This window comes from Oryctolagus cuniculus, chromosome 8, assembly GCF_964237555.1.
Source record: "Oryctolagus cuniculus chromosome 8, mOryCun1.1, whole genome shotgun sequence".
NCBI classification, from domain to species: domain Eukaryota; kingdom Metazoa; phylum Chordata; class Mammalia; order Lagomorpha; family Leporidae; genus Oryctolagus; species Oryctolagus cuniculus.
This window is the reverse complement of record NC_091439.1, coordinates 108,868,730-108,896,627: the sequence shown is the minus strand read 5'-3', so window position 1 is coordinate 108,896,627 and position 27,898 is coordinate 108,868,730. Positions and strand designations below refer to the sequence as shown.

Below are 27,898 nucleotides of genomic sequence, written 5' to 3'. Positions count from 1 at the left end.
AGGCCCCTTGAGATTCCACATGAAATTTTAGGATGAGTTTTTTTATTGCTGTAAAAAATGCTGGGGATTTATCACACGGTTGCATTAAATCTGTGATCACTTTGGATAGTATTGACTTATTCACAATATTAAGTCTTATCGTCCACAAACAGGGAATATCTTTTATTGAAGTCTTTAATTTCTTTCATCAATGTTTTGTAGTTTTCAATGTAAAAGTATTCCCCTTTGGTTAATTTATTCCTATTTTATTCTTTCTGATGTTAATATAAATGGAATTCTTTCTTCATTTCTTTTCAGATAGTTCATTTTTACTACATAAAAACATCTTTATCAATTTTTTAAGAGAGAAAAGCAAGATTTATTTAAGTCAGAGACCTCCAGCCAGCATGGCCTGGAGGGGGGCTACAAGAGAGGAAAATCCTGTTTTGTTTTGTTTTGTTTTTTATCAAAATTGTAAGGCCCTTTTCATTGCTTTCTACTCCTTGTAGCTCTTTCCTAAACAGGTCTTTTGATTTTTAAACATAAGAATCACAGTGTTTTTTTTTTTTTAATTTTTTTCACAGTTGTTTCATAACCTGTTTCTTTTTAAGTTTTGAATTTTATTTATCTGAGAGACGAGAAAGAGGGAGAGAGGAGGAGTACAAGCTTCCAACCATTCATTCACTCCCGAAACGTTCACACAGTGAGGGCTGGCCCAGTCTTTAGCAAGAAGCAGGGAACCCATGCAGGTAGACTCCATATGGTGGCAGGGATCTGACTACCTGAGCCATCACTTGCTAACTCCCAGGACGCACAGCAGCAGGAAGGAGACTGCCAGTGCCTTCAGGGTGAAGTGGCTTTGGAGTAGATGGGGATGGGAAAACAATTTTCCCTTTACCCTTCTCAGTTATGAGCTGGCACCGACTCCCATAATAAAAGAGGGATTAACAAAGGAAAAACAAACAGTTGTTTAGTAACATGTATGCCTCATGTATACATGGGAGTTACCAAGAGAAATGAGTAAATTTCAGAGATGGCTTAGATTTCAGGCATAAGTACCAGTGTCAGCTAAAACAAAGAGAAAAGGGTCTAGAGAAGCTAAGTTACAGGAAGAGCATAGTAAACAAGAGTGGGGTTTGTTACATACATTCAAATTAGAAGTTTATCTTGTGATTTAGTCTTGCTTCTCTTCCTGGTATGCCAGAGGAAGACACCCCTACAAATAGAGATTTCGGCTATGGATGCAAATTTCCCTTACAAAAGGGTAACTTCTGCTCTGATTTCGGAGCTTCTTTTGTGCCTGCTATTTCTCAAAATAATCAACTCAAAATAATCTTTATGACATAGAGGCATATTTTCGGGGTGGCCTACTTCAGTCTCCTACAAGCTCTAGAAATGTACTTTTCTATTTTCTCTTTGATTTTTGTCTGACATCTTATTATGTCATCTATGATTTTAGGGAATCTCTTTGATACTCTAAAATTTACACTTTAGATAGCATTTTTACTTTTATTAAGAGGAAGAGTGGCGCAGTAGGTTAATCCTCCACCTGAAGCGCCAGCATCCCATATGGGCACCGGCTCTAGTCCCAGCTGCTCCTCTTCCAATCCAGCTCTCTGCTATGGCCTGGGAAAGCAGTAGGAGAAGGGTCCAACTGCTTGGGTCCCTGCACCTACATGGGAGACCCAGAAAAAGCTCCTGGCTTCGGATTGCTCTGTTCTGGCCATTGCAGCCATTTGGAGAGTAAACCAGCAGATGGAAGGCCTTTCTCTCTCCCTCTCACTGCCTATAAATCTCTCTCTCAAACAAATAAATAAAAAATAAGAGCAGACCCAAATAATCTAGCCCACTGTTATCAGAAATCCCAGCAATCATCTTTCAAGAATTCTCCACACACTTCACATTCCCTATCAACTCTATTTTTTCTCTCGTAGCCAAACTTCTCAAAAGATCTGTGTGGCAAGATTTGGACTATTTGAGTACTATAACCAGTGCCACTTCCTATTCACTCTAACCCACTCCAACACTGCCTTCTGCCTCTTTCAAAGTTGCTCTGTTGGAGCGAGCATTTAGTCTAGTGTTTAAGATAACCACATCCCACATAGGAGTGCCTGGGTTTGATTCAGACTCCTGACTCCAGCTCCCCACTAATGTAGACCCTGGGAAGCAGCAGTAACACTTCAAGCAGTTGGGTGCTGGATTGGGTTCCTGGCTCCAGCCCCAGCTCAGCCCCAGTGTTTGCAGGCACTTGGGGAGTTAACCAGCAAAGTAAAGCTCTCTCTCATTGTGTCTCTCAAATAAATAGAAAAAAACTTGCTCTGCTAAATTACCTATGAGCTCCATGTAGCTAATGTAATTCACTGTGATTTCCTCAGCAGAAATTTGAAAAAATTCAACAGTTTTTCTTGTTTAAACATTCTTGGTATTCATACCATCACATTTCTATGGATTTATTCACATCTCTCTGACTGCTCTTCCTTAACTGATCTACAAATTAATTGCAATGCGACAATGTGATAGTAAATGTTCTATATTCTGCTATTCACTACACTTTTAGAAATTATTGGTGTTGTGGCAACGCAGGTAAAGCCACAGCCTGAGGCGCTGACATCATATATCAACACAGTTTGTGGTCCAGCTGCTCCATTTCCAATCCATCTCCCTACATAGGGCCTGGGAAAAGCAATGGAAGATGGCCCAAATGCTTGAGCCCCTGTCACCCACATGGGAGACCCGGATGAAGCTCCTGGCCTCAGCCTGGCCCAGTGCTGGCCACTGCCACCATCTGGGGAGTGAACCAGGAGATAGGAGCTTGCTCACTCTCTCTCTCTCTCTCTCTCTCTCTCTCCCTCCCTCCCTCTCTCTATATATAACTCTTTCAAAACAAATAAATAAATCTTAAAAAGAATTCATAGAATTTTATCTAACAGAAATAGGGACCACAATCTATTCATCTAACATACCATATTCTTTACCATGCCATAAATTGCGACAGCTGTCTGCCTCTTATTCCTGCAGAGTAAGCTAGTTTAGAACAGTGTATCTCAAACATTAAGTATTGAACTCTTGAATAAATCAATGAACAAAGGTTAATGCACAGTTGCCTTTGTTATCAATACATTTCATCCTAATTCCTTTAAAGCAGATGCAAATGAAGACAACTCTGCAATGTTGTTATAGCCTGTATAAAACAGGGGCCGGCCCTGTGGCCTAGTGGGTAAAGCTGCTGCCTGCAGCGCTGCCATCCCATATGGGCACCCGGCTGCTCCACTTCTGATCCGGCTCTCTGCTAGCGCCTGGGAAGGCAGTAGAAAATGACCCAAGTCCTTGGGCCCCTGCACCCACGTGGGAGACCCAGAAGAAGCTCCTGGCTCCTGGCTTTGGACCAGCGCAGTTCTGGCCGTTGTGGCCACCTGGGGAGTGAACCAGTGGATAGAAGACACCTCTCTCTCTCTCTCTCTCTCTCTCTCTCCTCTCTCTAACTCTTTCAAATCATAAATCTGCTAGGAATCTACTATTAACACAGAAGAGCTATCCATTAACGATTACATTCATGTTCAAAATATCCTTATATACATACGGCCTTTTCAAATACCAAAATAAAATACATCTAAGAAAAGCCGCAGTGGCTTTAATTTGGGGGAGCGGAGATTGGAAAGTGATAATTTTATTGTCAAAAAGAGAGGGAAAAGAAGGGAAGGGAAAGAAGATGTAAAAAGGACGCTTGAGACGGACAAGGAGGGCTCCGGGGAGTCCATGCGAGTTTAATGGAGACTTTTTGATCCAGGGCCAGCTGCTCTTTTTCTAAGACAGACGCTGAAGGTAGCGGGAGAGGACAAGGGAGTTACCCTTGGGCTGACCTTGAGGTCGGTTCAAGACGGAGATCGCGCCAGGAGTGAAAGGCAGTGGCGCAATTCCGACGTCTCCGCAGGAGACCAGAGACGCCCCGGGGTCTCCGAGGCCCACAGCATGGCCTTCTCCCAGGTAACCCGGCTTTGTCTCCCAGATTGAGGCCGAAACCCGGCTTCCTCCCAGCATGAGGCCCAGAGCACGCAGTCAGCGCTCAGCAGGAATGCGCTGGGACCCGAGGCCGTGGTGGCCGCCACCTGCAGACCCGCCCCGCGCTGGGACCCGAGGCCGTGGTGGCCGCCACCTGCACACCCGCCCCGCGCTGGGACCCGAGGCCGTGGTGGCCGCCACCTGCACACCCGCCCCGCGCTGGGACCCGAGGCCGTGGTGGCCGCCACCTGCACACCCGCCCCGCGCTGGGACCCGAGGCCGTGGTGGCCGCCACCTGCACACCCGCCCCGCGCTGGGACCCGAGGCCGTGGTGGCCGCCACCTGCACACCCGCCCCGCGCTGGGACCCGAGGCCGTGGTGGCCGCCACCTGCACACCCGCCCCGCGCTGGGACCCGAGGCCGTGGTGGCCGCCACCTGCACACCCGCCCCGCGCTGGGACCCGAGGCCGTGGCCGCCACCTGCAGACCCGCCCCGGGCGCGCCCCTCACCTGCATGGCGGCCGCTCGCCCCTCAGGCGCCCGCGGCGCTGCAGCCCCCTCCAGGCGCGAAGGCGCGAAGACGCCGCCACAGGCCCAGCGGTTCCGAGAGGACAAAGGCTTCCGACGACGTGGGTGCGCGCTCTGCTGTCGCTAGGCGACGAGGAAGCCTCAGACCCGGGTACTGACGGCTCAACACCCGCAGGTCACTGTGGGCCGCCCGGGCTGGTGTCCGGCCGGCGGTCCGCTGCCACCCTTCCAGGTCAACCCTGGTTCTGCGCGGGAGCACCTGTCCACTGCGGAGCCCTCTCTCCAGGGGCCAACAGCGAACTCCCGGGGTGGGGGACCCCTCAGCGGAGTCGCGCGCCTGGAAACCTGGGCCGGTATTTAGAATTTGGAAGCTGGGGGACCCACAGTCCCCATTGTACTTCCTTTTGTTGTATGTGTGCTTTCCTAGGGTGAGAGATCAGGGCTCCCACCAAACTCTTAAATGGGACGGCAGCTTTCCACCCGACCTTAGCCCACTGCCACAGGAGACAGCTGGCTTTAGGTAGAAACCTACAGAACTGAAGGATTTGGTGTTTAATTTAAGGAGAATGTTTCATAGGAGGCGGCAGCCGCTTAGGGAAAACAATTGGGCTACGCACCTGCTTTATACACGTGGTCCCACAGACAACAGGATTTGGAACAGAAGGTAAAAACACTTTCAATGAAGTAATTTTAAACTTAAGTTTGGCATTGGACCAATCCATCCATCGGTAGAGACTAGTTAATAATTGATACTATACTCCTAGGAGGCCATATATTCTGTTGTGTTTGTGTAGGAGACATTGATAAATGTAAATATTTAAAAACATCACAGTTTTTATGGCCATATCTTTTTTTTTTTTTTTTTTGACAGGCAGAGTGGACAGTGAGAGAGACAGAAAGGTCTTCCTTTGCCGTTGGTTCACCCTCCAATGGCCGCCGTGGCCGGCGCACGGCGCTGATCCGATGGCAGGAGCCAGGAGCCAGGTGCTTTTCCTGGTCTCCCATGGGGTGCAGGGCCCAAGCACCTGGGCCATCCTCCACTGCACTCCCTGGCCACAGCAGAGAGCTGGCCTGGAAGAGGGGCAACCGGGACAGAATCCGGCGCCCCGACCGGGACTAGAACCCGGTGCGCCGGCGCCGCAAGGCAGAGGATTAGCCTAGTGAGCCATGGCGCCGGCTATGGCCATATCTTAATATTTCCTCTGCTATAGTTACTTTTTTTCTTTCTCTTTGTTATCCTAGAAACCTAAAAAATATAATTGATATATGTCTCTCTGAATTTCTTAGAGTCCCTAGGAAATGCTGCTTAAATGGATATTCAACTCCTCTTTTTGACTCTAACGATTAATAAAGAACAGGCTGGTTGAGTTGCTGCGCACAGAATTAGCAGGTGCTGCCCCGTGCATTTGTGGCCTCAGAGCAGGAAGCCCTCTTTGCTTTCAAATCCCAATCTTGTCAAGATAATTGTTTTAAAAAACAACAAAATTTGTGTCCTCTTCTTCTCTCCTTATGTTTGCTCATTGACAAGTGACATTCAGACACTTTCTTAGTAAAAATACATAGCTTAAGCTATAATCGTTGGCCAACATTAGGAAGACCAAAAATTGATTAAATACACCACTCTGAGATCTATACAGACCTCATCCTACCCACCTAGAGAGCCACCCCACTCTAATCAGCTGCAACCTCTCCGATGGAGGAAGTACGGATCCAGACGGAGCTCAGAAGGCGAACATAGTGGAAAACGTGGAGGAACATGAGTACAACCTCCATCTGAGGTTAAATACTTGATGGATTTAGTGCAGAAATTCTCCAAGCATATTCACAATCCTCTTCTAGGAAGATGATCTGTGGACAACGCTGGTTGCCTTTCAGATGTTAGAGTGGAAAAACTTATTTTAAAATAGACTGAATACTATGAGCTGATAGAACAGGTTAGCGTACTGTTAAATTTGCAGTCACCAGAAAACCATGTTATACTTATAAAATTCAGAATTTGCTTATTGGATTATTGGAATGGTCAAGTCCAAATCTAATTAGTATGGTTAAAATTGTTGTTCACACTCTAATATTGTTAGTTATTGGGCATTCTGCTATTTACAAAAGCTAGTAATTTTGTCACTGATAAAAATCTAAATAGGACAAACTAAAATAGCACATTAAAATTCAACTTCATGAGTATTAAGATTTATTTATTTTAAAGGTGCCATATAGGTAGTAGGGGCCCAACTACTTGGACCATCTGCAGCTTTTCCCAGGCCATTAGCAGGCAAGCTGCATTGAAAGTGGAGCAGCCAGGGCCGGCGCCGCGGCTCACTAGGCTAATCCTCCACCTGTGGCGCCGGCACCCCGGGTTCTAGTCCTGGTCAGGGCGCCGGATTCTGTCCCGGTTGCTCCTCTTCCAGTCCAGCTCTCTGCTGTGGCCCAGGAAGGCAGTGGAGGATGACCCAGGTGCTTGGGCCCTGCACCCCATGGGAGACCAGGAGGAAGCACCTGGCTCCTGGCTTTGGATCAGCGCAGTGTGCCAGCCATAGCAGCCATTTGGGGGGTGAACCAACGGAAAAGGAAGACCTTTCTCTCTGTCTCTCTCTCTCACTCTCTCACTGTCAAATTCTGCCTGTCAAAAAAATTTTTTTTCTTAAAAAAAAAAAAAAAAAAAAGAAAGTGGAGCAGCCAGGACCCGAACCAGTGCCTATATGGGATGCCAGTGTCACAGGCAGTTGCTCAACCTCTGTGCCACAATGCTGGACCTTATAAGTAACTTTAATAAAAATATCAAAAAGGCATAGGTGCCAATAGTATCATTGTTGACAGCTTTATTTCATGTCATTTATCATTATCATTCATCATTACAACACTATTTTCAAGAAATTGAACATTTACAATCTCAACCAATTTTTACTGAGAATGTTTACAATACAGGGATCGTCAGCAGAGTAAACTCAGCAAAGATTGATTTGGGGAAGAAAACAAATGTTAGTAGTTGTTATATTCCATAGCATTGCCTCTGTAGAAAATGTGTTGATATTCTGTAAAAGAAGAAAAATTGAATTAGATTCAAGTGCAAATGAGTGTGTGAATGTGTATATAATGCTTGAATATAGACAGTTTTATAAATATTTTGTCATAGTATCACGCTGGCATCTGAGATACTTCCCAGCTGTTCTTCAGTTTGTACATTTTAAACTATATATCATTTAATCTCTCTCTGATGGAACATTGTTTTGTTTTCCAAATGTTTATAGTACTTAATATATCAAAGTGGTTTCTTAAGATTCATTAATAAGATTTTTGAATAATATATATCAAAAGTTGCAGTTATTCCTCATGCATCTATTACCTCATACTTATAATTAAATCATCCCATTTTATGCTTAAATTCTTTCTCACTAAATACTAGATGAACACTTTGGACAATCAGATGAGAATAACAAAGAAAAAATTATCATCAAATTATTTTCCCATTGGAAAAATAAAATGAAGTCCTGAGTAAATCATTCTGTATATACCCAATTCTTGGGAATAACTCAATTTTTCTCAACTTCAGAGAGAGTTCATTACCAAACTGAGCAAATCATGGGTTAAATTCCATTTCACATTGTGGATACTCTAATAGTTTGGCATTATAATCACAGATATTTTTCCATTTACTATCAAAGAAGTTTTGCTTACATTTTATAAATGACTGTGTATATTTGCATTATTTTGAAAGATGTGTTTTTCCATTAACACTCAGTTCTTAATACCTTGAAAAAAAATTTAAAACAAATGAAGAATACGCTTTCTCATATTCCATGTATGAACATAATTTGTCAGGCCTTTTTTGAAACACAGTTTGACAACTTAAGTTCCAGGGCAGGCATTGAGGCACAGTGCTGGTTCCAAGTCTCAGCTTCTCTGCTTCCAATCCAGCTCCCTGCTGATGCATCCTGGAGGCAGCAAATGACAGCACAGGGCGTGGGCCCCTGCACCCACGTGGAGACCTGGATGGAGTTCCAGGCTCCTGACTTCAGCTCTGCCGAGGCCTGGTTACGGTGGGAATTTGGGGAGTGAACCAGTGAACCAGTGGATGGAAAAGTGTCTCTCTCTCTCCCTCTCTCTCTCCTTTTCAAGTACATGAAAAATTAACGTTAACAAAAATAAAATTCAAGTTCCTCATTATGTCCTATGAGGATGTCATTTTTATTATCTTTCCAGAATTTTTATCTTTTATTTCTTTCTTTCTTAACTGAATCATCTAATTCATCAAGAGCTACATTAAATAAAAGTGAGAGAATATTCTTTTGTTCCTCATGAAATGCTCCAAAGTATTCCACTATCACTAGCAAGTTTATTGAAACTATAATTTAAACGTGGAGAAAAGACACATATCTTTCTACAGGATCTCCTTTTAAAGCCCAGGAACAGATGTGGAATTATACCACAAACACCTATTGAGATTTTCAGATGATTTTTCTTCTAATGGTGAAATATTTTAACAAACTGCCCTAATGTGGCACCGTCCCTGCTTCATGGAGAACGGATCTCTCACAGGGGGTCGGGATCCTTAACTCTTGCTGTGGTTTGAATATGGTTTGCTTCCTCCAAAACTCCTGGTGGGGTCTGAATCCCCCTGGTGAGGAATGAAGATGGAAGACCCACCTGGGGTGTCGGTAGTCAGAGATGAGGCTCATGGGAGGTGGCTAGGACAGGATAATACATGAGACAGGCAAAATACTCTTCCAGGATTTTCATATCTCCTGTGAGTATGCACTGATTTCAAAAGTTTTTTTGCACCAAAATCAACCTACCTTCATTCTATTTTCCAAAGTTTTTGAAGTGCCCTTGTATGTCTGTTTTGATTGTTGTCTCTTATTTGTATTTTTGTATATCAATGACTTTGCCCCTTGTTCTTGGCTAGGCTAAGTGAATTTATTTATTTATTTATTTATTTTGCAAAGAATAACATTTCTACTTTGCTTACATCAATTTTTCTACTTTACTATTTTTAAATTTATTAATTTTTTCATAACTTTCTTCCTTCTGCTTTCCTGGAGTTCACCTTGTCTTTTTGATTTACTGAGTGAAAAATTCATAATTCATTCGTTAATTCTCCTTGCTTAGTTTAAGGTCTTCAATTTTCTACTGAAAATGGCTTTGATGGAGTCCCCTCAGTTTTTTAATTTTATTATTATATAACAGGCAGAGATCATAGGGTCATAGGGTCATAGGATCGCTGTCTACATGATCAGTTATGATGATCACTCTTGGGGCCTAGTCTGAGGAATACGAATGGGAAAAGCCAATCCAGCCCAAAATACTGGGATTTTCCCATCAATCATATAAAGCCTCTGACAATTATAATACAAAAGATGCTACCACATACATGCAATTGATCAAATGACAGACGCACATTTATAATTTGTGACTGTTTGAAAACAACAGAAATTTCCAAATTGAGTTCAACCGTGGGACATCTACCACTTCATTATTTTTTTTTTCATTTATTCAACACATACCATTTTAAATCAAGCCTATGGATCTCCTTCCATTGCGTGGCTGAAAAATAATACATGAGAAAGAAATCAGTGGAATGCAGGCTGGGAGCTGATATTTATAGAAATCTGCCTGCGGGTCACAAGGCGGCTTCTCTCACATGCATCAGAATCACTGGGAGGTTTTGGCTTTTGTTTTTGTTTTTCACAACAAAGCCTGCTGGGCCTCACAGAGGTTCCAGTGGTGCAGCTCCGAGGAGGCCCTAAACCTGCATTCAAACAAACCCAGGGGTGATGCTGAGGGCCTCACAAAGTGGACACTCTTTGATTTGGCTTTTTTTGGAGAAAGCACCAACATTTCAAAACAAATGTTAAGTTCAATTTGATATGAACCCAAATTAGCTTCCCGAAGTCAAGGTGTCGAGTATTCCTTCTTCTTGCCATCAGTCTGGTTCCTTCTTCCGATCCATTCTCTAATATGCTGTTAAAATTATTTCCCAAAATGCATATGCTACCACATGCCTCCCGCCCTGGTCCTTGGCAGGAAGTGAGATTTCTGAGCTATGTCGCCCGTCCTTTCCTGTCGATGCTCCAGGATTTGGGCCATTCCCGAGCTGGAGTTCAGCTGGAACACAGCCCCCAGGCTGAGGGTGCGCCTTTCACAGCACTCAGTGTAGTTTTCCTTCTTCACTTCCTTCGCCAGGCTGTGAACTCAGAGCACGGGGAGGGACTCCTATCTGTCTTTACGTTCCCAGCCCTTGGTACACAGCCCAACACTCAGCAGAAGTCCAATAAATGCTGTTAAATGAAAGATTTAAAAATTCCTGGGAATGTATTAAAATTGCAAATAGTTTAGAAAGTGCAGCTGCTTAGAAAGGAACTCAAGTTCCTGAGACAGTCTGGACACACAAATGGGAAATGCAAGTCAACAGTTCTGACAACACAGCCTGCAGTGTAGCTGATTCTTTTAAGATTTTGTGAAAGTAGTCATGACTATTCCAACCTACTGAATCAAATGCTCAGTAAATGCTTCCTTGGACACTGTTAGCACACTTATTCCTACAAATGAAAAGTCAAACATTAAACTGTTAAGTAGGTGAATGCCATTTGGGGTGTTCACGAACAGGAGTGGTGGGTCAGAGGAATCTGACTGGGGATGCTGTAGTCCTGAAGCAAGAAGGGGGAACGGAAGGTAATACACAGTGTGACACCTGACAGCAAGTATCTATAAGCATCAAAATAAATGAAAAATTACGACTAATGAAATAAATGCATAGTGAAAGTATTTTTCGATGTTGATGATTAAAAATAAATACCGTGTGTGCATACCCTGAACAGAAAGTATCCTCGACTTCGACTTCCAAAAGGACTTTGGAATTCTTCCTGGAAAAGAAGATGAGGGCGTTATGAGTCACACGCACCTAAAATCAGAGCAGTTCTCCCTGGGGTTATGCCAGGCTCAGTTTTTTTCAGCCACCCTCACTGAAGGAAAGGGAATCCGGGACTTGAGCACATCGTTTGTATCAGTGGAGAAACTTTGTAGATATACATACCAGAGAATTTTCAACAGCCAGCAGTGTCATCAGAATACTGTATTTAAAAATAATCTCCCTATCAATGTGACAAGTTTCCTTGTCAAGAATTTCATCAGAGGGGCAGGCTGCTGTTTGTGATGCTGGCATCCCCTATGAGCACCAGTCCGAGTCCCAGCTGCCCTGCTTCTGCTCAGCTCCCTGCTAAAGTGCCTGGGAAAGCAGCTCTGGGCGGCGCAGGTGCTTGGGCCTGTGCACCCACATGGGAGGCCAGGATGGAGCTCCTGGCTCCTGGCTTCAGCCTGACCTAGACCTGGCTGCTGTGGCCATCTGGAGAGTGAACAGGCAGATGGAAGACCGACCTCTCCCTATCTCTCTGTCTCTGCCTTTCTAATAAATAAGTAAATCTTTTTTAAAAGGAATTTTATCAGTTATAATATACCCAGCAATAAGCAGAAAGAGAAATGACAGACACTCATAATTATACTTAAAATCTGCTTTTAGCATTTTCTTAGAATAAAATAATTTCTTTAAAATACATGTTGTATATGTTAACAGATGACTAGCAAAAGTTTCGAATAGTGCCACAGCTAAAAGCAATTATATAATATTTCCATAGGAATGAAGATTGAAATTGATTTACAGCTTTAGTTAGTGACAGATAATTATCTATCATAAAAATATTATCAGGGTGGGAATCAGATGGGAATGAACTTCATCATTCAAGGCCTTTTCCCATAATATAAGTACAATCATAGTCTTAAATTCTAAAAAGTGACTCTGATATCAATGTGGGCTCTGAAATTCTGATTTCCAACAAAAATATATTAAATTCTCAATATTTTGACTTAATTTTAACAATTACTCTAACTTCTCAAATTACTGAGGATGGAAGAATTCATATTTTTCAATATGTTTGTATGCCTATGTAAGAAAATTTCTCATGTATATTGTATTAGAGAAAGAAAAGAAAAGGTAGGATAATCTGTAAAGTAAACTGTGTGGGATCCAGTCTGTTCAGGTTCCTATCCCCAGACAGAGAACAGCACAAAAGAGAATTTGGGAGAAAAAGATTTTAAAAATATACAGACAAAAAGTGAACTACATTTCACAAACAAAACTCAAGTGGTTGAATACAGTAAGATCCAAAAACTCATTTTCTTCATGAATTCAAAATATTTCACTATCCAAGTATGTTTTAAAATTAGGTGACTTCAGCCCAGCAAAGCTGGCACTGCTGGGACTGTTTTTCCATTCATCTCTTACATATTTTTCTTGCGTAAGTTCCCAGGAAAATTGATTTGCTCCCAAATGTTCCGTGATTCATTCGTCTGCTGGGATGTGCTAGGCTGGGGCTCCTGTGTTCAGTGACTGTCTGGAAACTTTGATGTTCTCACCTCAAGTAGATGATTCCAACAGAGTCGTAACCTGGTCCCAATACTGTGTGGTCCATTCTGGTTGTGTCAATGATGACCCTGAAATAATGTGGCCAAACTCCTGGGCAAGTGTTGGTGTATTTTAAGAAACTGGCTCTTTAACTTGAAATGTTAAACTATTCACAATACTATTCATAAGTCAGGAAGTAGAAGCTCACTCAAAAGAAGGATATTGATAGAATCTTATGGAAAGTTTGATGACAAATTATTTTTTCTTCATTCTGGAAATGCTAACATTTTAAAGGGCTGCTACATTTGCCTTTTTTTGGGTAAGATTTATTTATTTATTTGAAAGACAAAGAGAGAGAAAGATCTCCCATCTGCTGGTTCACTCCCCAAATGGTGCAACTGTGGGCCAAAGCCAGTAGCTTCTTCCAATTCTTCCATGGGGGTGCAAGGGCCCAAGCGCTGGGGCCACCTTCCACTGCCTTCCCAGGCACATTAGCAGATCTAAAGCGAAGCAGCCGGGACTCGAACTGGTGCCTATATGGGATGCAGGCACTGCAGATGGAAGTTTAACCTGCTGCGCCACAGCGCCAGCCCCAACATATTTGCTCTTACATGTCTGTGTAAAGTTGGCAGCAGATATGTCTTCTCTGCTGGAAGCTTAGTTTAAGAACATGAAGAATTTAGAGGAAAGAGTGACTATGGTCAATGCACTTTGAGGAATTCATTCATCTAAACTGAATTCATTTTTAAAGCTATTTAAAGACTTTATGTAGCACTTTAGGAAGACTAAAATAAAAATGGTATTGAAATTAAGGAAAAATGCAACTTTTAATAATATATAATTGAACAATAACACAGTAACAGCATCAAGGTTAAATGGTAAATGGAAAGCATAGCAAAAAAAAGGTATTTGCCTAGACCAGAAGTCAGAAGACCCTGTAGTAATCTTTTCCACTTGTCTGACTTAAGGAAACGCCTTTAATTGTTTTGACTTATTTTTCCCCTTTCTAAACCATGGATAACAATACTTGTGTAAGAACAGAGTTCCCAAAAGACTCAAGTGAGACTTTATGATCAAACAGTATATGTCACAACAATGTAAGACATTACTTAAAAACGGTATCTAGGAGCTTCCAGCATGGCGGAAGTTAGGATTCTTCTTTTCAACACTTTTATTATTTGAAAGGCAGAGAGGGAGAGGGAGAGAGAGAGAGAGAGAGAGAGAGAGATATCTCCTACCCACTGATTCACCCCCCAAATGCCTGCAACAGCCAGGCCTGGCTTTGCCAGGAGCCTGGAAGTCCATCCGGGTCTCCCACATGGGTGGCAGGGCCCAAGCACTTGAGCCGTCAGCTGCTGCTTCCCATGGGGTACGTAAGCAGGGAACTGGAGTGGAGAACTGAGGCAAGACTCAAGCCAAGCACTCTGACACGGGCTGTGGGCATCTTAACCTCTGTTCCAAACGCAAGCCCCAAGGAGTCTTCTCGAACGACAACACGCAGCTCGGTGACTTGCAGTGAGACCCGAGATTGCCCGGGGCGGGCATCTGGTCTGGCGGCTGGGAGGAGGGCTGGGACGCGGCTTTCCCCCATGCTGCAGTGCCTGCTTTGACTCCTGGCTTTGGCTCCCAGTTCCAGCTTCCTGCTAAGAGACACCTGGGCAGCAGCGGATGTTGGCTCGAGTCCTTGGGTCCCTGCCATCCATGTGGGAGACACAGATTGAATTCTGTGTGTCTGACTTCAGTCTGACCCAGCCCTGGCTGTTGTGGGCATCTGGGGAGTGAGCCAGAGGATGGCAGATTTCTCTCTCGCTCTCTCTCACTCTGCCTTTCAAATAAAAATAACTTAAAAACATTTTGAACAGAATGTGTTAAGTCAGTTATATTCACCTTACTCATAAACACTGGATTTTAGGTCATATTTTTGTTAATTGTGGAAAAAAATTAGTTTCTAATGTGTTTGCTCCACAAGTTTCACTCTAGAAAAAAAAAATTTTTTTTATTTGACAGGCAGAGTTAGACAGTAAGAGAGAGACAGAGAGAAAGGTCTTCCTTCCGTTGGTTCACCCCCCCCAAATGGCCGCTATGGCCGGCACTGCACCGATCTGAAGCCAGGAGCCAGGTGCTTCCTCCTGGTCTCCCATGCAGGTACAGGACCCAAGCACTTGGGCCATCCTCCACTGCCCTCCTGGGCCACAGCAGAGAGCTGGACTGGAAGAGGAGCAACCAGGACTAGAACCTGGCGCCCATATGGGATGCCGGCGCCGCAGGCGGAGGATTAACCAAGTGAGCCACGGCACCGGCCCCCTCTAGCAACATTTTAACGGGACAGCCAGCGTGCCCTGCCAGCTATCTGCGCGTCTGGAACCAAACAGCCAGCACGGGCTCCGTATCTGCTGTCCTATTCCTACTTGATGAAGAGACACCGTGGAGTCCTCTCTTCACCAAGAAGGGCTGTGGCCTTTTGGGAGTGAGCACCATGGCAGCCTTCCCCAGGGGCGGGGGGTGGGCGGAACACTCCTCTCCATGCCAGCCGGGGCAACCCCTCTGCTGTCGCCCGATGCTCTGACGTGGCCAGCTGGGCTTACCCCGAGCGCCCCCGGGGCTGGCCCACACAGCGGCCGAACAAGCATGCAGCCGGAGGTACGTACGTCCACAGGGAACCTCTTCATTCTTCTCTCGTGCAGGTGAGGCAGGAGCTGCAGCAACGGGTGCAGGACAGAGGACTGAGGACACGAACACACACACCTGATGAGCACACGGCCCCTCCGCACCCCTGCGCCCCTACCTGCTGCGCCTCTGCTCCACCGCACTCCCCCAGACGAAAAAGAAAATGCAAGATGTTATCTACCCCAGCCCTGGCCGTGGGTGTCCAGGAACCGTGAACAAGCCAGGAGATGGGGGATGCTTTGGTGGCTCCCTGCTGGGGTTTTTGTCATTATTGGAAGAGGCTTTTTCCTGAGGACCTCAGCTCCAACATTAGCTGCCCAGTGCCTGCCCTCACTGCCTGCTTCCAGACTCGCTCGAAGTCATCTGGGCCGGAAGAAACCAGCTCTGAGAATCCTTCCCATTATGAACCTGTTCGTCTGGAGGAGTAGCCCGGACGCCCTGCATTCTCCTTTATTAGTTGTAGTTAAACACGAGGATGCGGCAAAGGGCAGGAGGGAAACACAAGGAGGGAATACTAAAGACAACAGAGGGACAGAAATGACAGTGCGTTGTTGATGGTGAAGAATGCGACTAGGACACATTTCCCAGAAATCTAAAGATGCCAAGCAGAAGGAGGTGACGGTGCACTCGAGACGTGGGGGCCTGATATGGCTGTGGGTTGTTTGTTTGTTTGTTTGTTTGTTTTTAATGGGACGGGTTGAACTGAGCCTTCTCACTAACAGTAAATTCATTTATCAAATGAATTGATACGAGCTCTGTAGCCTGGCTGTCTGTCACCCAATTCAACTCGCATTGGGTGTAACGTCAAGATAACCTAACTTCCACCTCCTCGTAGCTGGGGAGGTTCCATGTGGTAGACATTCACAACTGAGTTTAAGTTTCCAGTTAGCTTTCCCCAGGTACGACCCCATGATTAAAATTCACATTCCTCCTCCCCTTAAATTCACTGGTGCTGGTGAATTAAAAGCTTCAAAAGAATATTAGAGTCAAATAAGACATCTATCTTGAATCACGGAAGTATGTTTGTTAGTGGTTTTTTGTTTTTTTTTTTGTTTTTTTTTTTTGAAAAATCCATGCATGCAGAAAGAAAACTACCCCTAAAACCACAACATTTTGAAGTAAATGGAATTCAAGTTTCTGGTCTGTGGCCAATCTTAGTAAATTCTCACACCAAATGCCTCCTTCCTAATAAGATCTCAGGAATGGAAGAAGGTATTCTTGCCTTCAGAATGGGAGTTCCATGGCAGCTGGGGTTGCCTTCCAAATTTTCTGTTTTATTTGCTGCTATATTTCTAGTACCTAGAATTGTGCCTTGCACATAGTGGATTCTCAGTATATAACTGTTGAATGAATGAACGAATGATTTAATGTACATGCAGTAACTGACATACACAATAAGTTAAGTGTATAGCAAATGTTGAATTCCATTTATTCATCCATATATAAACTTCGAAAAGAAAAAAGCTTAAATTTAGATCTAGTTCTGTTAAACTACAGAAACAGAGGTTTTCTTTTAGATGAATACTCCAACTTACCACAACATTTGAATTGCCCAACTTCTGTGTCTTTGAATAATGAAATAAAAACTGTAAAAAAAAAAAAAAAAAGCAATGAGTTTTACCAGAACAGAGTCATGGCTTCCTTTATAATTTTTGATGTATATATTTGTGAAAATTGCCTTACCCTTTTGGTGTTATCTTTTTCATCTTGTTCCTGTTGAAAAGACATATGTATGTTGTTATATAATATATAGTATAATGTTTATAATATATTCTACAATTACACAGCTAAAACACATGACACGTGTCACACAGAAAATATGACTGAAATCAAGGCTGGGCAGTGTGGTGCAGTGAGTTAAGCGCCATGTGGGACACCTGTATCTCACGGCAGTGCCTGGTTCGAGTCCCAGCTCCTCCATTTCTGATCCAGCTTCCTGCTAATGATCCTGGGAGGCAGCAGCTGATGGTCCGAATGCTTGGTTTCCAGACCTCTATGTGGGAGACTGGGAAGGAGCCCCGGGCTCCTGGCTTTGGCCTGGTCTAGCCCTGGCTGATGCAGGCATTTGGGGAATAAGCCAGCAGATGGGTGATCTCTCTCTCTCCCCCCTCTCTGTCACTCTGCTTTTTAAATAAATGAATCTTTTTTTAAAAGATTTATTTATTTATTTGAAAGTCAGAGTTACACAGAGAAGAAAGGAGAGGCAGAGAGAGAGAGAGAGAGAGAGAGAGGTCTTCCGTTCGTTGGTTCACTCCCCATTGGCCGCAACGGCCGGAGCTGTGGCCAATCTGAAGCCAGGAGCCAGGACCTTCCTCCAGGTCTTCCCACACAGGTGCAGGGGCCCAAGGATTTGGGCCATCTTCTACTGCTTTCTAAGGCCACAGCAGAGAGCTGGATAGGAAGTGGAGCAGCCGAGACTTGAACTGGTGCCCATATGGGATGCTGGCACTGCAGGCGGGGATTTATCCGCTATGCCACAGCATTTTTTTAAGAATGAAATTAGTTAAATATATGTTGCTCTAAAAATACATGGAAATTTAATATGAATACTGCAACAAAGATCTTTACTGCAACATCATTCATAAGAGTAAAAAATGTATCACATCTTAAATGTTCAACTGCAATGGGATAAGAAATTATAATCACATGATGGAGTATTCAAAGGAAGAAACTAAAAGAACCATATCAAAATATTTGTGATTATCACTACATCATAAGATTATGAGTTATTTTTGCTTTCTACCATAAACTTGTCTATATTCTGCTTTTGCCACCCCTAAATTTACATTTTTTTTAAAGTTCCATCATCCCTTTTTTGTTGTTGTTCTTTCTTGTCTCATTTGCTTTTTTTTTTTTTTTTTTTTTGACAGGCAGAGCAGACAATGAGATAGAGAGACAGAGAGAAAGGTCTTCCTTTTTCCGTTGGTTCACCCCTGAAGTGGCCGCTACAGCTGGCGCGTTACAGCGGGCGCGCTGCACTGATGCAAAGTCAGGAGCCAGGTGCTTCCTCCTGGTCTCCCATGTGGGTGCAGGGCCCAAGGACCTGGGCCACAAAAGGAGGATTATCACTAAAATCATTGTCTTTTTAAAATCTTATTTAGGAAAGAAGTCAATGAAGTTTTTTGGAAAATGTCATTAACAATAACGGATAGAGGCCAGCGTTGTGGCATGCTGGGTTAAGTACCACTTGTGATGGTAGCATCTCATATGAGCAATGTTTCAGGTCCCGGCTGCACCACTTCTGATCAGCTCCCTGCTCAGGTGCCTGAGAAAGCCCAGGAGGATGGCCTAAGTGCGTGGGCCCCTGCCACCCACGTGGGAGACCTGGGTGGAGTCCCTGGCTCTTGGCTTTGGCCTGGTCTAGGCCCAGTCATTGTACTGGGGAGTGAACCAGCAGATGGAATATCTCTTTCACTCCCTCCACCTCTCCCTTTTCCTCTATGACTCTGCCTTTCAAATAAATAATTTTTTTTAAAAAAATGGATAAATATAAAATGCAGTTTATTTAGTTTCAGGAAACATTCGTGCATTCAAGCTTTCAGAGAATTATTGCATATGAAAGCTATGGCAGTTAGAGTGTACCGATGATTACAGGTTAACTCAGAATTTCTGATGAAAATACATATAAAGATCTATCAAGGAGCCGGCGCTGTGGCATAGTGGGTAAAGCCGCTGCCTGCAGTGCTGGCATCCCATATGGTTGCTGGTTCGAGTCCCAGCTGCTCCACTTCTGATCCAGCTCTCTGCTATGGCCTGGGAAAGCAGCAGAGGATGGCCCAAGTCCTGGGGCCTGTGCACTTGCATAGGAGACCCAGAGGAAGCTCCTGTCTCCTGGCTTCAGATTGGCGCAGCTCCAGCCATTGCGGCCATTTGGGGAGTGAATAAACGGAAGGAAGACCTTTCTCTCTATCTCTCACTCTGTCTGTAACTCTACCTCTCAAATAAATAAAATCTTTTAAAAAAAAAAAAGATCTATCAACCTCAGGCACTTGTCTTTCAGAGGGCCACATGAGGATAAAGTGCACATGTGAGACACACAGGGTATGACATGAAAGATGGTCCTTGTGATGTTGTCACTTTAGAACAAAAGCCCTCCCAGAAGAATCAAGAGATTTTACTAAGAAACCAAGGAAGAAGCAGGAACAGAAGTTTTAGACTACACTGCCCACAGTTTGCTTGCCCTGATTTCTTAATGTGCCCTTCTCCTCCCGCTGTCCTAACCTCTGGACCACAGGGTACGGTTAGCAGCTCAGAAAGACGTCTCTGTTCTCCAGTGGCAGAAAGACCAGGGCGGGAAACAGCCAGCGTGACCCCAAGGCTCCCTGTCTGACTACAGCACATTTTCACTCCAGGGGACACAGAAGTCCCAATCAGATGACCGTAAGTGATCAGACATCAGATAAACCATGCATTTTTTTTTAACCCAAATCCATTTATCCTCTTCCTGAGCTTCTTGGTAAGCTTCCTAAATTGGGCATGTTTTCTTGCAGAAGGAATTCCACAAAACACCATTTCAACCTTACCTGAGGTCTCGGTGGAATCCCCATGAGCATAAGGCAAAGCTCCCTCAGGGTGTCGGGTGCCTGGGGGGAGGGAGAAAGACACACAGGCTATGCCTTGCTGTAACGGTGTCTGTACGCAGGTTCAGCTGTGCAGTGTCAGGAGCACAAAGGTACCCAGCAGCCCAGGAAACCTCTTTGCTCTGGGTCACTGGAACTCCGCTGGAGTCCCTTGATTTTTCTTATAATGAAAACTTGCTCACTGGGAGTAAAACCTTCCTCCCAATCAGAAAAAAACTAACAAAACCTAGCTATGTGCTGTGCTCATTTAAACCCTCTGATGAAAGTGTCCACTGCTGTCCAGATACACGGCACTCAGCACAGGCTAAGACATCACAGATTCCACAGGGCAGGGTCACAACAGGGATGAGCCTTCCCAGCTTTGCAGCAAGTTCGGTGTCTACGCACCAAGGCAGTGAGCCAGGCTGAATATTACTCAGAACTGGCTGATTTGAAAACCCTGAAACTGCCTGCAAACAATGGGCAGTGGAGGAGGAGAAGCCGTACACGGTGCACCTAATCCGAGTACCACCCTTCCAGGTTGCTGACTGCACGCCCCCGGCTCAGGTGTGGCGGAGCACAGCGCACAGAAGTAGGGCAAAGCTCCTAGGGCTTAGCAGCCCGCTGGGTGCAGCCAGAAACAGCGCAAATGGACAAGCAGGGGCAAAACCTGCTTGGCACAGAGCTTAGCACAGTAGTACCAGGAACAATAGGCTACTTCATAAATGCATGCAGGAAGTAACGGGCACCTGGAGCCAAGGCAGGGCGTGGAGGGTGGGGCCGGAGGTGGGGTGGAGCGTGTAATTAGTGGGGAAAAGCCCGGGCCATGGAGTCCGGCAGTCTGCAGCTCTATAGCAGTGCCAATTGCAGTCTTCTCTTCATTACTGTGGTGCCACGGGCTGGTTACCCAACCTCTCTGAACTTGAGTTTCTTCAACCAGAAGTCTGGGGTGCCATCATTGCAGGGAGTTCTTGGAAGGATTACATGCAGGTAAAATGCTGAGCTTTGACTTCGAGCTGCAGTTACTCTTCATTTAGAAGCAACACGAAAAGCCCGCAATCTTCTTCGAAAAGCAAGGCACGCCTAACCCAGTTGGTTGTGGTTAGCAACACCACGGGAGCAGGCACACACTTTCTCTGTGCAACCTTCCTAGCATCCGATGTCAGCCTGTTCTCTCTCTCCTGCTAGCTGGCCTGCCGTGCGAGTGGCTGGGCTACTTCCTGTAAATATTAAATGGTTCCTATTTGTACAGTGTTTGAGCACATCACTCATGTGTATTTCACACACATAACTCACAGTCTGTGAGATACCTGGGGTAGGGGAGTTGCTACTCTCATGTAGGGAAGACACGAGGGACCAAGAGACTGTCTCTTGTCAAGACCATGCCAGGCTACTTATTGGCAGCATAATGACCCAGGAGCTCTCTCTTCTGACCTGGGGACATCCCTGGGCCACCCTGGTATTACCTGCAAAGCCTGTCATTGAGGACTGAACAAGAGGTGAGTATGTGTCCATTCTTTCTCACTCGCCCCCATCGGGGCCAGGTACAAAGGCAACCATTAGAATCTAGAAATAAAATCCCTAAACCTCCTTTTATGGCCCACGTAGCAAGGCCACAAAATAAAAATGATAGAAAATAACCCAGCGATGTCATGTGTCGCAGGCGGCTCTCAGCTTGAAGGAGAATAAATTCCCCCAAATGAGTTGTTTCTCCTCTGAGGCCAGATGAGGCTGAACTTGGCAACGAGACTAAACGTTGGGAAAGAAATCTCCAGTTCCTGACTATCTTTTCTGGGTTTTTCAAATGTGCCCTTTTCAATCTTTTATTTATGGGCCTTAAAATGATTTAGTTCCTGTTGGGCAAAAATATTTAGAAGCACTGTTCACATAATCACTTACATCATAAAATAACAGTTACTGTGAAAATTAATGGTGCCTTCTACATGTATCAAATTGTATAACAATTTACATTGTGTATGTAAAAGATTCAAATAGTAACTATTTCAAGTTCTTAATGTCAGAGAGGCGATTCGGGAGGAAGAACCTGGGTAGGCTCCAGCTGGTTAGTCCTTGTTCTTAGGGAGCTGGCACTCTGGCCTCGTGGCTGAGGACCTGGCTCTGCCAGGAGGCCCAAGGTCACTGCAGAGACCAGCAGGCAAGTCCTGAGGGCACTTGAAGCAAACCCACTGGGCATCAGATCCAAAGACATCCACGAGTCGACTTTTCAGTGACAGTGTCGATGCTTGGATCTCTCTAAGTCGGGCTCTTGAGTTCATCTATCACTGGGTTTCAAAACCAAATGGGGGACGGGATACCAGCCTCCAAGACGGCAATAGATATAGTTGTTGTAACATAACACGGAGTTTGATTGTGACATTCGATAATTTCCAAAATATATGTATTATCTGAAAATCGATTTTATTTCGAGATAAAGGCCCTAGCATTTGACAGCACAACATGGTATTATTACCATCTAACTCTAATATCTAACTCGTTGACCCATTTTAATGATTTCACAGAGGTCCAAAGGGAGCCATGGTGAATTTCAGTGCCACCCAAATGCCTACATTGTTACCAAACACCCCCCAGGGAGTTACCTGCGGCTGGGAGTCAACAGACAGGAAGGGCAAGCAAGCATCCTGGATCTGCAGAAAACAACAACACCAGTTAGAGCCTGGAAACAGACAGAAAACAGAAGATACAACGTCAAGGAACCCACGTAACAGAAACTGAAGCTCCGTGACAGCTGAGGACTCCGGCTTTGCCAGGACTCCACAACCTGTGAACGCCCAGGACTGGGATGCCCCAGATTGACCTGCAGCTATAGAGACGGCCAAAACAGTCACCAGGGATCGTCAGAGGGGAGGGCGCTGAGGAAGGTGGGCTCTGCTGTGGCATCAGAGTGCCTGGTTCGAGTCTCGGCTCTGCTTGCAACCCAGCTCCTTGCTAACGCACCCCGGGGAGGCAGCGGGGGGTGGTTCAAGCAGTTGGTCCCTGCTGCCCGTGTTGAGACCCAGACTGGGTTCCAAGCTCCTGTCTTTGGCCTGGCCCAGCCAGGCTATTGCAGACACTGGGAAGTAAACCAGAAGGAAAATCTCTCTGTGTCTCTGCCTTCCAAGTGAAAATAAGAAAATAAAAATAAGCACTTGAAAAACATGAAGGTATGTGGCGATCTTTCCTTAAATGAAGAGCTCTGAGGGGCACTTCTGTTACTCTTCAGCCGGCGGGGCTCAGAAGGAGCACCCTCAGTCACCAAGCTCATGCTTATGTTTCTTTAAAGATTTATTTATTTATTTGAAAGTAAGAGTTACACAGAGAGAGAAGGAGAGGCAGAGAGGGAGGGAGAGAGAGAGAGAGACAGAGAGAGAGAGAGAGAGAGAGGGAGAGAGAGAGAGGGAGAGAGAGAGAGAGAGAGGTCTTTCATCTGCTGGGTCACTCCCCAGTTGGCTGCAACTGCTGGAGTTGCGCCGATCCGAAGCCAGGAGTCAGGGGCCAGGAGCTTCTTCCGGGTCTCCCATGCGGGTGCAGGGGCCCAAGCACTTGGGCCATCTTCCACTGCTTTCCTGGGCCATAGCAGAGAGCTAGATCGCAAGTGGAGCAGCTGGGACTCGAACCGGCGCCCGTATGAGATGCTGGCACAGCAGGCGGCAGCTTTACCCACCACGACACAGCGCTGCCCCCTAATCCCCCCCCTTTTTTTTTAGGATTTTTCATGCTGCTGCTTATTACACACGAATCTAATGTCCCAGAATGAACACAATGGCAGCAAGCTGCAGAGAACCGCTCAAGACAACAGGGATAATCCCCTGGTTTGTATCGTGGATCGACGTGGGCAAGAGCTCTACCTTACAGTGATGGCTTAGGAGCCATGGCCAGCAATGCTGTTCTCAGACTGTGATCCTAAAAACTCAAGAAACCTCAAACCAAACTGTAGTATCAGAGATTTATACTAACCATAAAATAAGCCATGCTGAGAAATCAAGCACTAAAGCTGGATGCCTGCTGTTGTTGATGGCATTAAAGAGTCGTTCTCCGGGGGCCTTTTAAACTGGGGCTGGGAAAAACGGTGGTGATCTGTGTCTGCCTAGAAAGACTTAGTTTGAACCTTGTTTATGGCAAAACAGCCCAGAGGCTGCAGCAGGTGCCAGGATTCTTGGCTGATCCATCTAATTTAATTTGTATCCTCACACCCACACTGGGCGGGGAGACCATTAACTCCAGGACAACATCTCAAGCTCCTTGCTGCGTCCACGTTTACTGTGTCCAAAAACATGATCGTCTAGACACTGACAAAAGCCTTTAGATCTTACAGAAAAGCATGCGCTCATATCTTCCCTCCTTTTTGTCCCTCAAAACTTGGCATTTTTCCCATATATCATGATATTTGGGGGATTCTTTTATTCCCACTCATCTCTACCTGCAATCTGCTCCCTCTTCGACAGCACACAAGCCAGAATCATGGATCCAAGCACACACACACACTCACACACATACACACACTCACACTAACATATACTCACACACATACACATTCACACTAATTCACACACAGTGACACCGGCATCCTGTATCAAAGTGCCTGTTTTGGTCCTGGCTGCTCCACTTCTGATCCAGCTCCCTGCTAATGCCCCTGGGAGGCAGACCAAGAGCTTGGGCCCCTGACATCATGTGGAAGACCTAGATGGAGTTCCTGGCACTTGGTTTTGGCCTGGTCCAATCCTGGCTGTTGCAGCCATTTGGGGAGTGAACCAGCAGATGGAAGATTGATCTCTCTCTCTCTCTCTTTTTATCTCTGTAGGTTCTGCCTTTCAAATAAATATCTTTTTCAAAAAATAAAAACTCTAAAGGAAAAATTAACTATATATATGTTCTTAGCATCTTACCTTCGCTAAGTATCTTTTGTGGTGAAAGAACTGATAGCACTTTCACAACTCTATTGGACTTTCCTTCCAGCATTACCATCTAAGATTTTTTTTCCAAATATTTTCCGAAGAAACATAGACCGCTTCAAGCTGAAGGGAGTTTTCCCACACTACAGCCATACTGAGTCACTCTTCACTCCTCGTCTCGCTTATGCCCTTCTGCCTTAAAACTGACCAGGACCTGTGCAATTCCAGAGTGCTCAGGGCTGGACACTGCGTATCCGTCCCTCTCCGTATGCATGTCCTTGGCCCAGGCACAGGCTGCTCTTCTTGGTTCATGGCTCACGATCATGATTTGCCTTCTTTTGTTGATTTATCATTGATGCATTCTTGTCGTGCTTCCCTGAGCCCCATCCCATCCTCCCTCGGACAATGCTCCAGTGTGTCTGTGTGTGGCCTCCATCTGTCGGCTTTCTTGTACATTGTACAGCACCACCTCCCTTTTTCTCACTCTACACGGTGCATGGCTACCGGCGGGCTGCTTCTGACGGCTGCCGCGTATTCTGTAACACACTGTCCCTCTGCTCCCCAGGGATGCACGACAAGATCCGGCCAGTCCTCTCCATTACAGCGAAACCCTGCACCGCTGAATCTCCCACACCGTGTTAACACGCACCGTGAACTAGATTTCAATCGCCCGCCAGTCTAATGGCTGGCCAGTGATCCTTCATCATGGTCTTCATTTTCATTTCATTGGTACTAAGGAGTGTGAGTTTCTCTTTAGAGGCCTTTTGGGCTTTTGGGCCTCCTCCTCCTGTTCTTTTTCTTACTCCTCCTCTTCTTTCTGCTTTTATCCTTTTATTAGGGGTTCTTATCTTTGTTCACTTGGTTTTATGGGATTTTGTGTGTGTGTGTGTGTGTGTGTGATTAAAAGCAATCCTTGGCCAGTACCATGGCTCACTTGGCTAATCCTCTGCCTGTGGCACCGGCACCCCGGGTTCTGGTCCCAGTTGGGGTACCGGGTACTAGTCCCAGTTGCTCTTCTTCCAGTCCAGCTCTCTGCTGTGGCCTGGGAGTGCAGTGGAGGATGGCCCAAGTGCTTGGACCCTGCACCTGCATGGGAGACCAGGAGGAAGTATCCGGCTCCTGGCTTCAGATCGGCGCAGCACTGGCTGTAGCGGCCATTTGGGGAGTGAACCAACGGAAGGAAGACCTTTCTCTCTCTCTCTCACTGTCTAACTCTGCCTGGCCAAAAAAAAAAAAAAAAAAAAAAAAAAAAAAAAAAAAAAAAAAGCAATCCTTTCAGAGGCACTTAGCTTTTCTTGGATTCTTTTGCAGGAAGAAATCATTACTCATATTAATTCATTGTGTTTTTGGCCTTATGATTTAGATTTATATTGTTATTTAAGTTTTCCCTGTCCTGAACTCACGAAAATGTTGCCCTACGTGATCTTTACCATTTATAGTTGGGCCTTTTATTTGTCTGGATCCCATCTTTGTATAGGGTCTTCATTTTATTCTTCTCTATATATTGAGTCAATATCTCAACCCTCACTTGCCAAACAACTTGTTCTTTCTGCCCTTGAGTTTTAGTGATTTTTTAAAAGATTGATTTATTTATTTGATAGGCAGAGTTACAGAGAGAAAGAATATCTCATTAGCTGGTTCACTCCCCAAATGGCCACAATGGCCAGAGCTGGGCCGATCCAAAGCCAGGAACCAGGAGCTTCATCTGGGTCTCCCACATAGTGCAAGGGCCCAAGTTCTTCAGGCATCCTCCACTGCTCTCCCAGGCATGTTAGCAGAGAGCTGGATTGGAAGTGGAGCAGCTGGGACTTGAACCAGCTCCCATATGGGATGCCAGCACCACAGGTGGAGGCTTTACCCACTATGCCACAGCACCAGCCCATGTTTTAGTGTTCCTTTAACTATGGATTAGGTGTGTGTGTGTGCTTTTCTATCTTAGGTTGTGGTCCCTCTAGAAACCAGCCATGAGCTAAAGATGTGGATGTAACTCCTTTGGGAGGTGACCTCCGAAGCAGCAGCAGTAGCAGAAGAGTGGGGGGACAAGGAACCCAGTCAGGGAGATGCTGTGGCGCAGTCACCTGTGACGGGGCCCTGGAAGGTGCCGAGGGGCAGGAGAGCTGAAGCGTCACCTACCTGCTCCCTTCCAGCACCAGGTAAGGGCTGCTCTCGGCGAGGGGGCACTGCTGCCCGGACACGTCTGGGCAGACGCGAGAGAGGCAGGAATGACCATGTCCTGGAAGCTTTCAATGACCAAGCTTTTTTATTGCTACAAGTTTATATACTTGTATACCTTGACATTAGGTAGGGTAGCTTCTCTCTCTCTCTCTTTATGTGTGTGTGTGTATACACACACACATACATACATATATAAATTATATATAAATATATAATAATTTAATATATGTAAAAATATTTGAAAAGCAGAATTACAGAGAGAGAGAGAGAGAGACAGAGAGAGATCTTCCATCCCCTGGTTCACTCCTCAAATGACTGTAAAGGCCAGGGCTGGGCCAGGGTGAAGCCAGGAGCCTGGAACTCCATCTGAGTCTTCCATGTGGGCAACAGGGGCCCAAGTACTTGGGCCATCTCCTGCTGCTCTCCCAGACACATTAACTAGGAGCTGGGACTCCAACTGGTGTCCAGATAGGACGCTGGTCACAGAGGCTTTACCCTCTATCACAACACCATCCCGCAGAGTACTTTTTTTTTTTTTTTAAAGATTTATCTATTTATATGAAAGGCAGAGTTATAGAGAGGCAGAGACAGAAAGAGAGAAGTCTTCCATCCACTGGTTCACTCCCCAAATGGCCACAATGGCTGGAGCTGGGATGATACTAAGCCAGGAGCCAGGAGCTTCTTCCGGGTCTCCCAGGCAGGTGCAGGGG

General features: G+C 45.4%; 2 protein-coding genes across 8 annotated transcripts in view; both read right to left on the bottom strand.

Annotated features, from left to right (window-relative positions):
* The window catches only part of PDCL2 (phosducin like 2), a 113,537-nt gene extending 108,731 nt beyond the window's left edge, over positions 1-4,806 (bottom strand). Inside the window, exon 1 of the mRNA XM_008267847.4 lies at positions 4,489-4,806. Within this exon, the coding sequence (XP_008266069.1) occupies positions 4,489-4,494 (6 nt within the window). The 5' untranslated portion in view covers positions 4,495-4,806. The remainder of the gene's footprint in view (positions 1-4,488) is intronic.
* Positions 4,807-7,307: 2,501 nt separating this feature from the next.
* Positions 7,308-27,898, bottom strand: part of NMU (neuromedin U) — a 75,915-nt gene continuing 55,324 nt past the window's right edge. For 4 of the 7 annotated variants that reach the window (XM_070048107.1, XM_070048108.1, XM_070048109.1 and 1 more), the window contains 7 exons: positions 22,722-22,769; positions 20,089-20,148; positions 17,249-17,278; positions 17,101-17,151; positions 15,484-15,621; positions 11,310-11,363; positions 7,308-7,535 (listed from right to left, as the gene is read on the bottom strand). In XM_070048107.1, the coding sequence (XP_069904208.1) occupies positions 7,449-7,535; positions 11,310-11,363; positions 15,484-15,621; positions 17,101-17,151; positions 17,249-17,278; positions 20,089-20,148; positions 22,722-22,769 (468 nt within the window). In that variant the 3' untranslated portion in view covers positions 7,308-7,448. Of the gene's footprint in view, positions 7,536-10,004; positions 10,045-11,309; positions 11,364-15,483; positions 15,622-17,100; positions 17,152-17,248; positions 17,279-20,088; positions 20,149-22,721; positions 22,770-27,898 lie in introns of all 7 variants that reach the window. The other 3 variants (XM_008267849.4, XM_017347544.3, XM_051820273.2) reach the window with 3 other exon arrangements.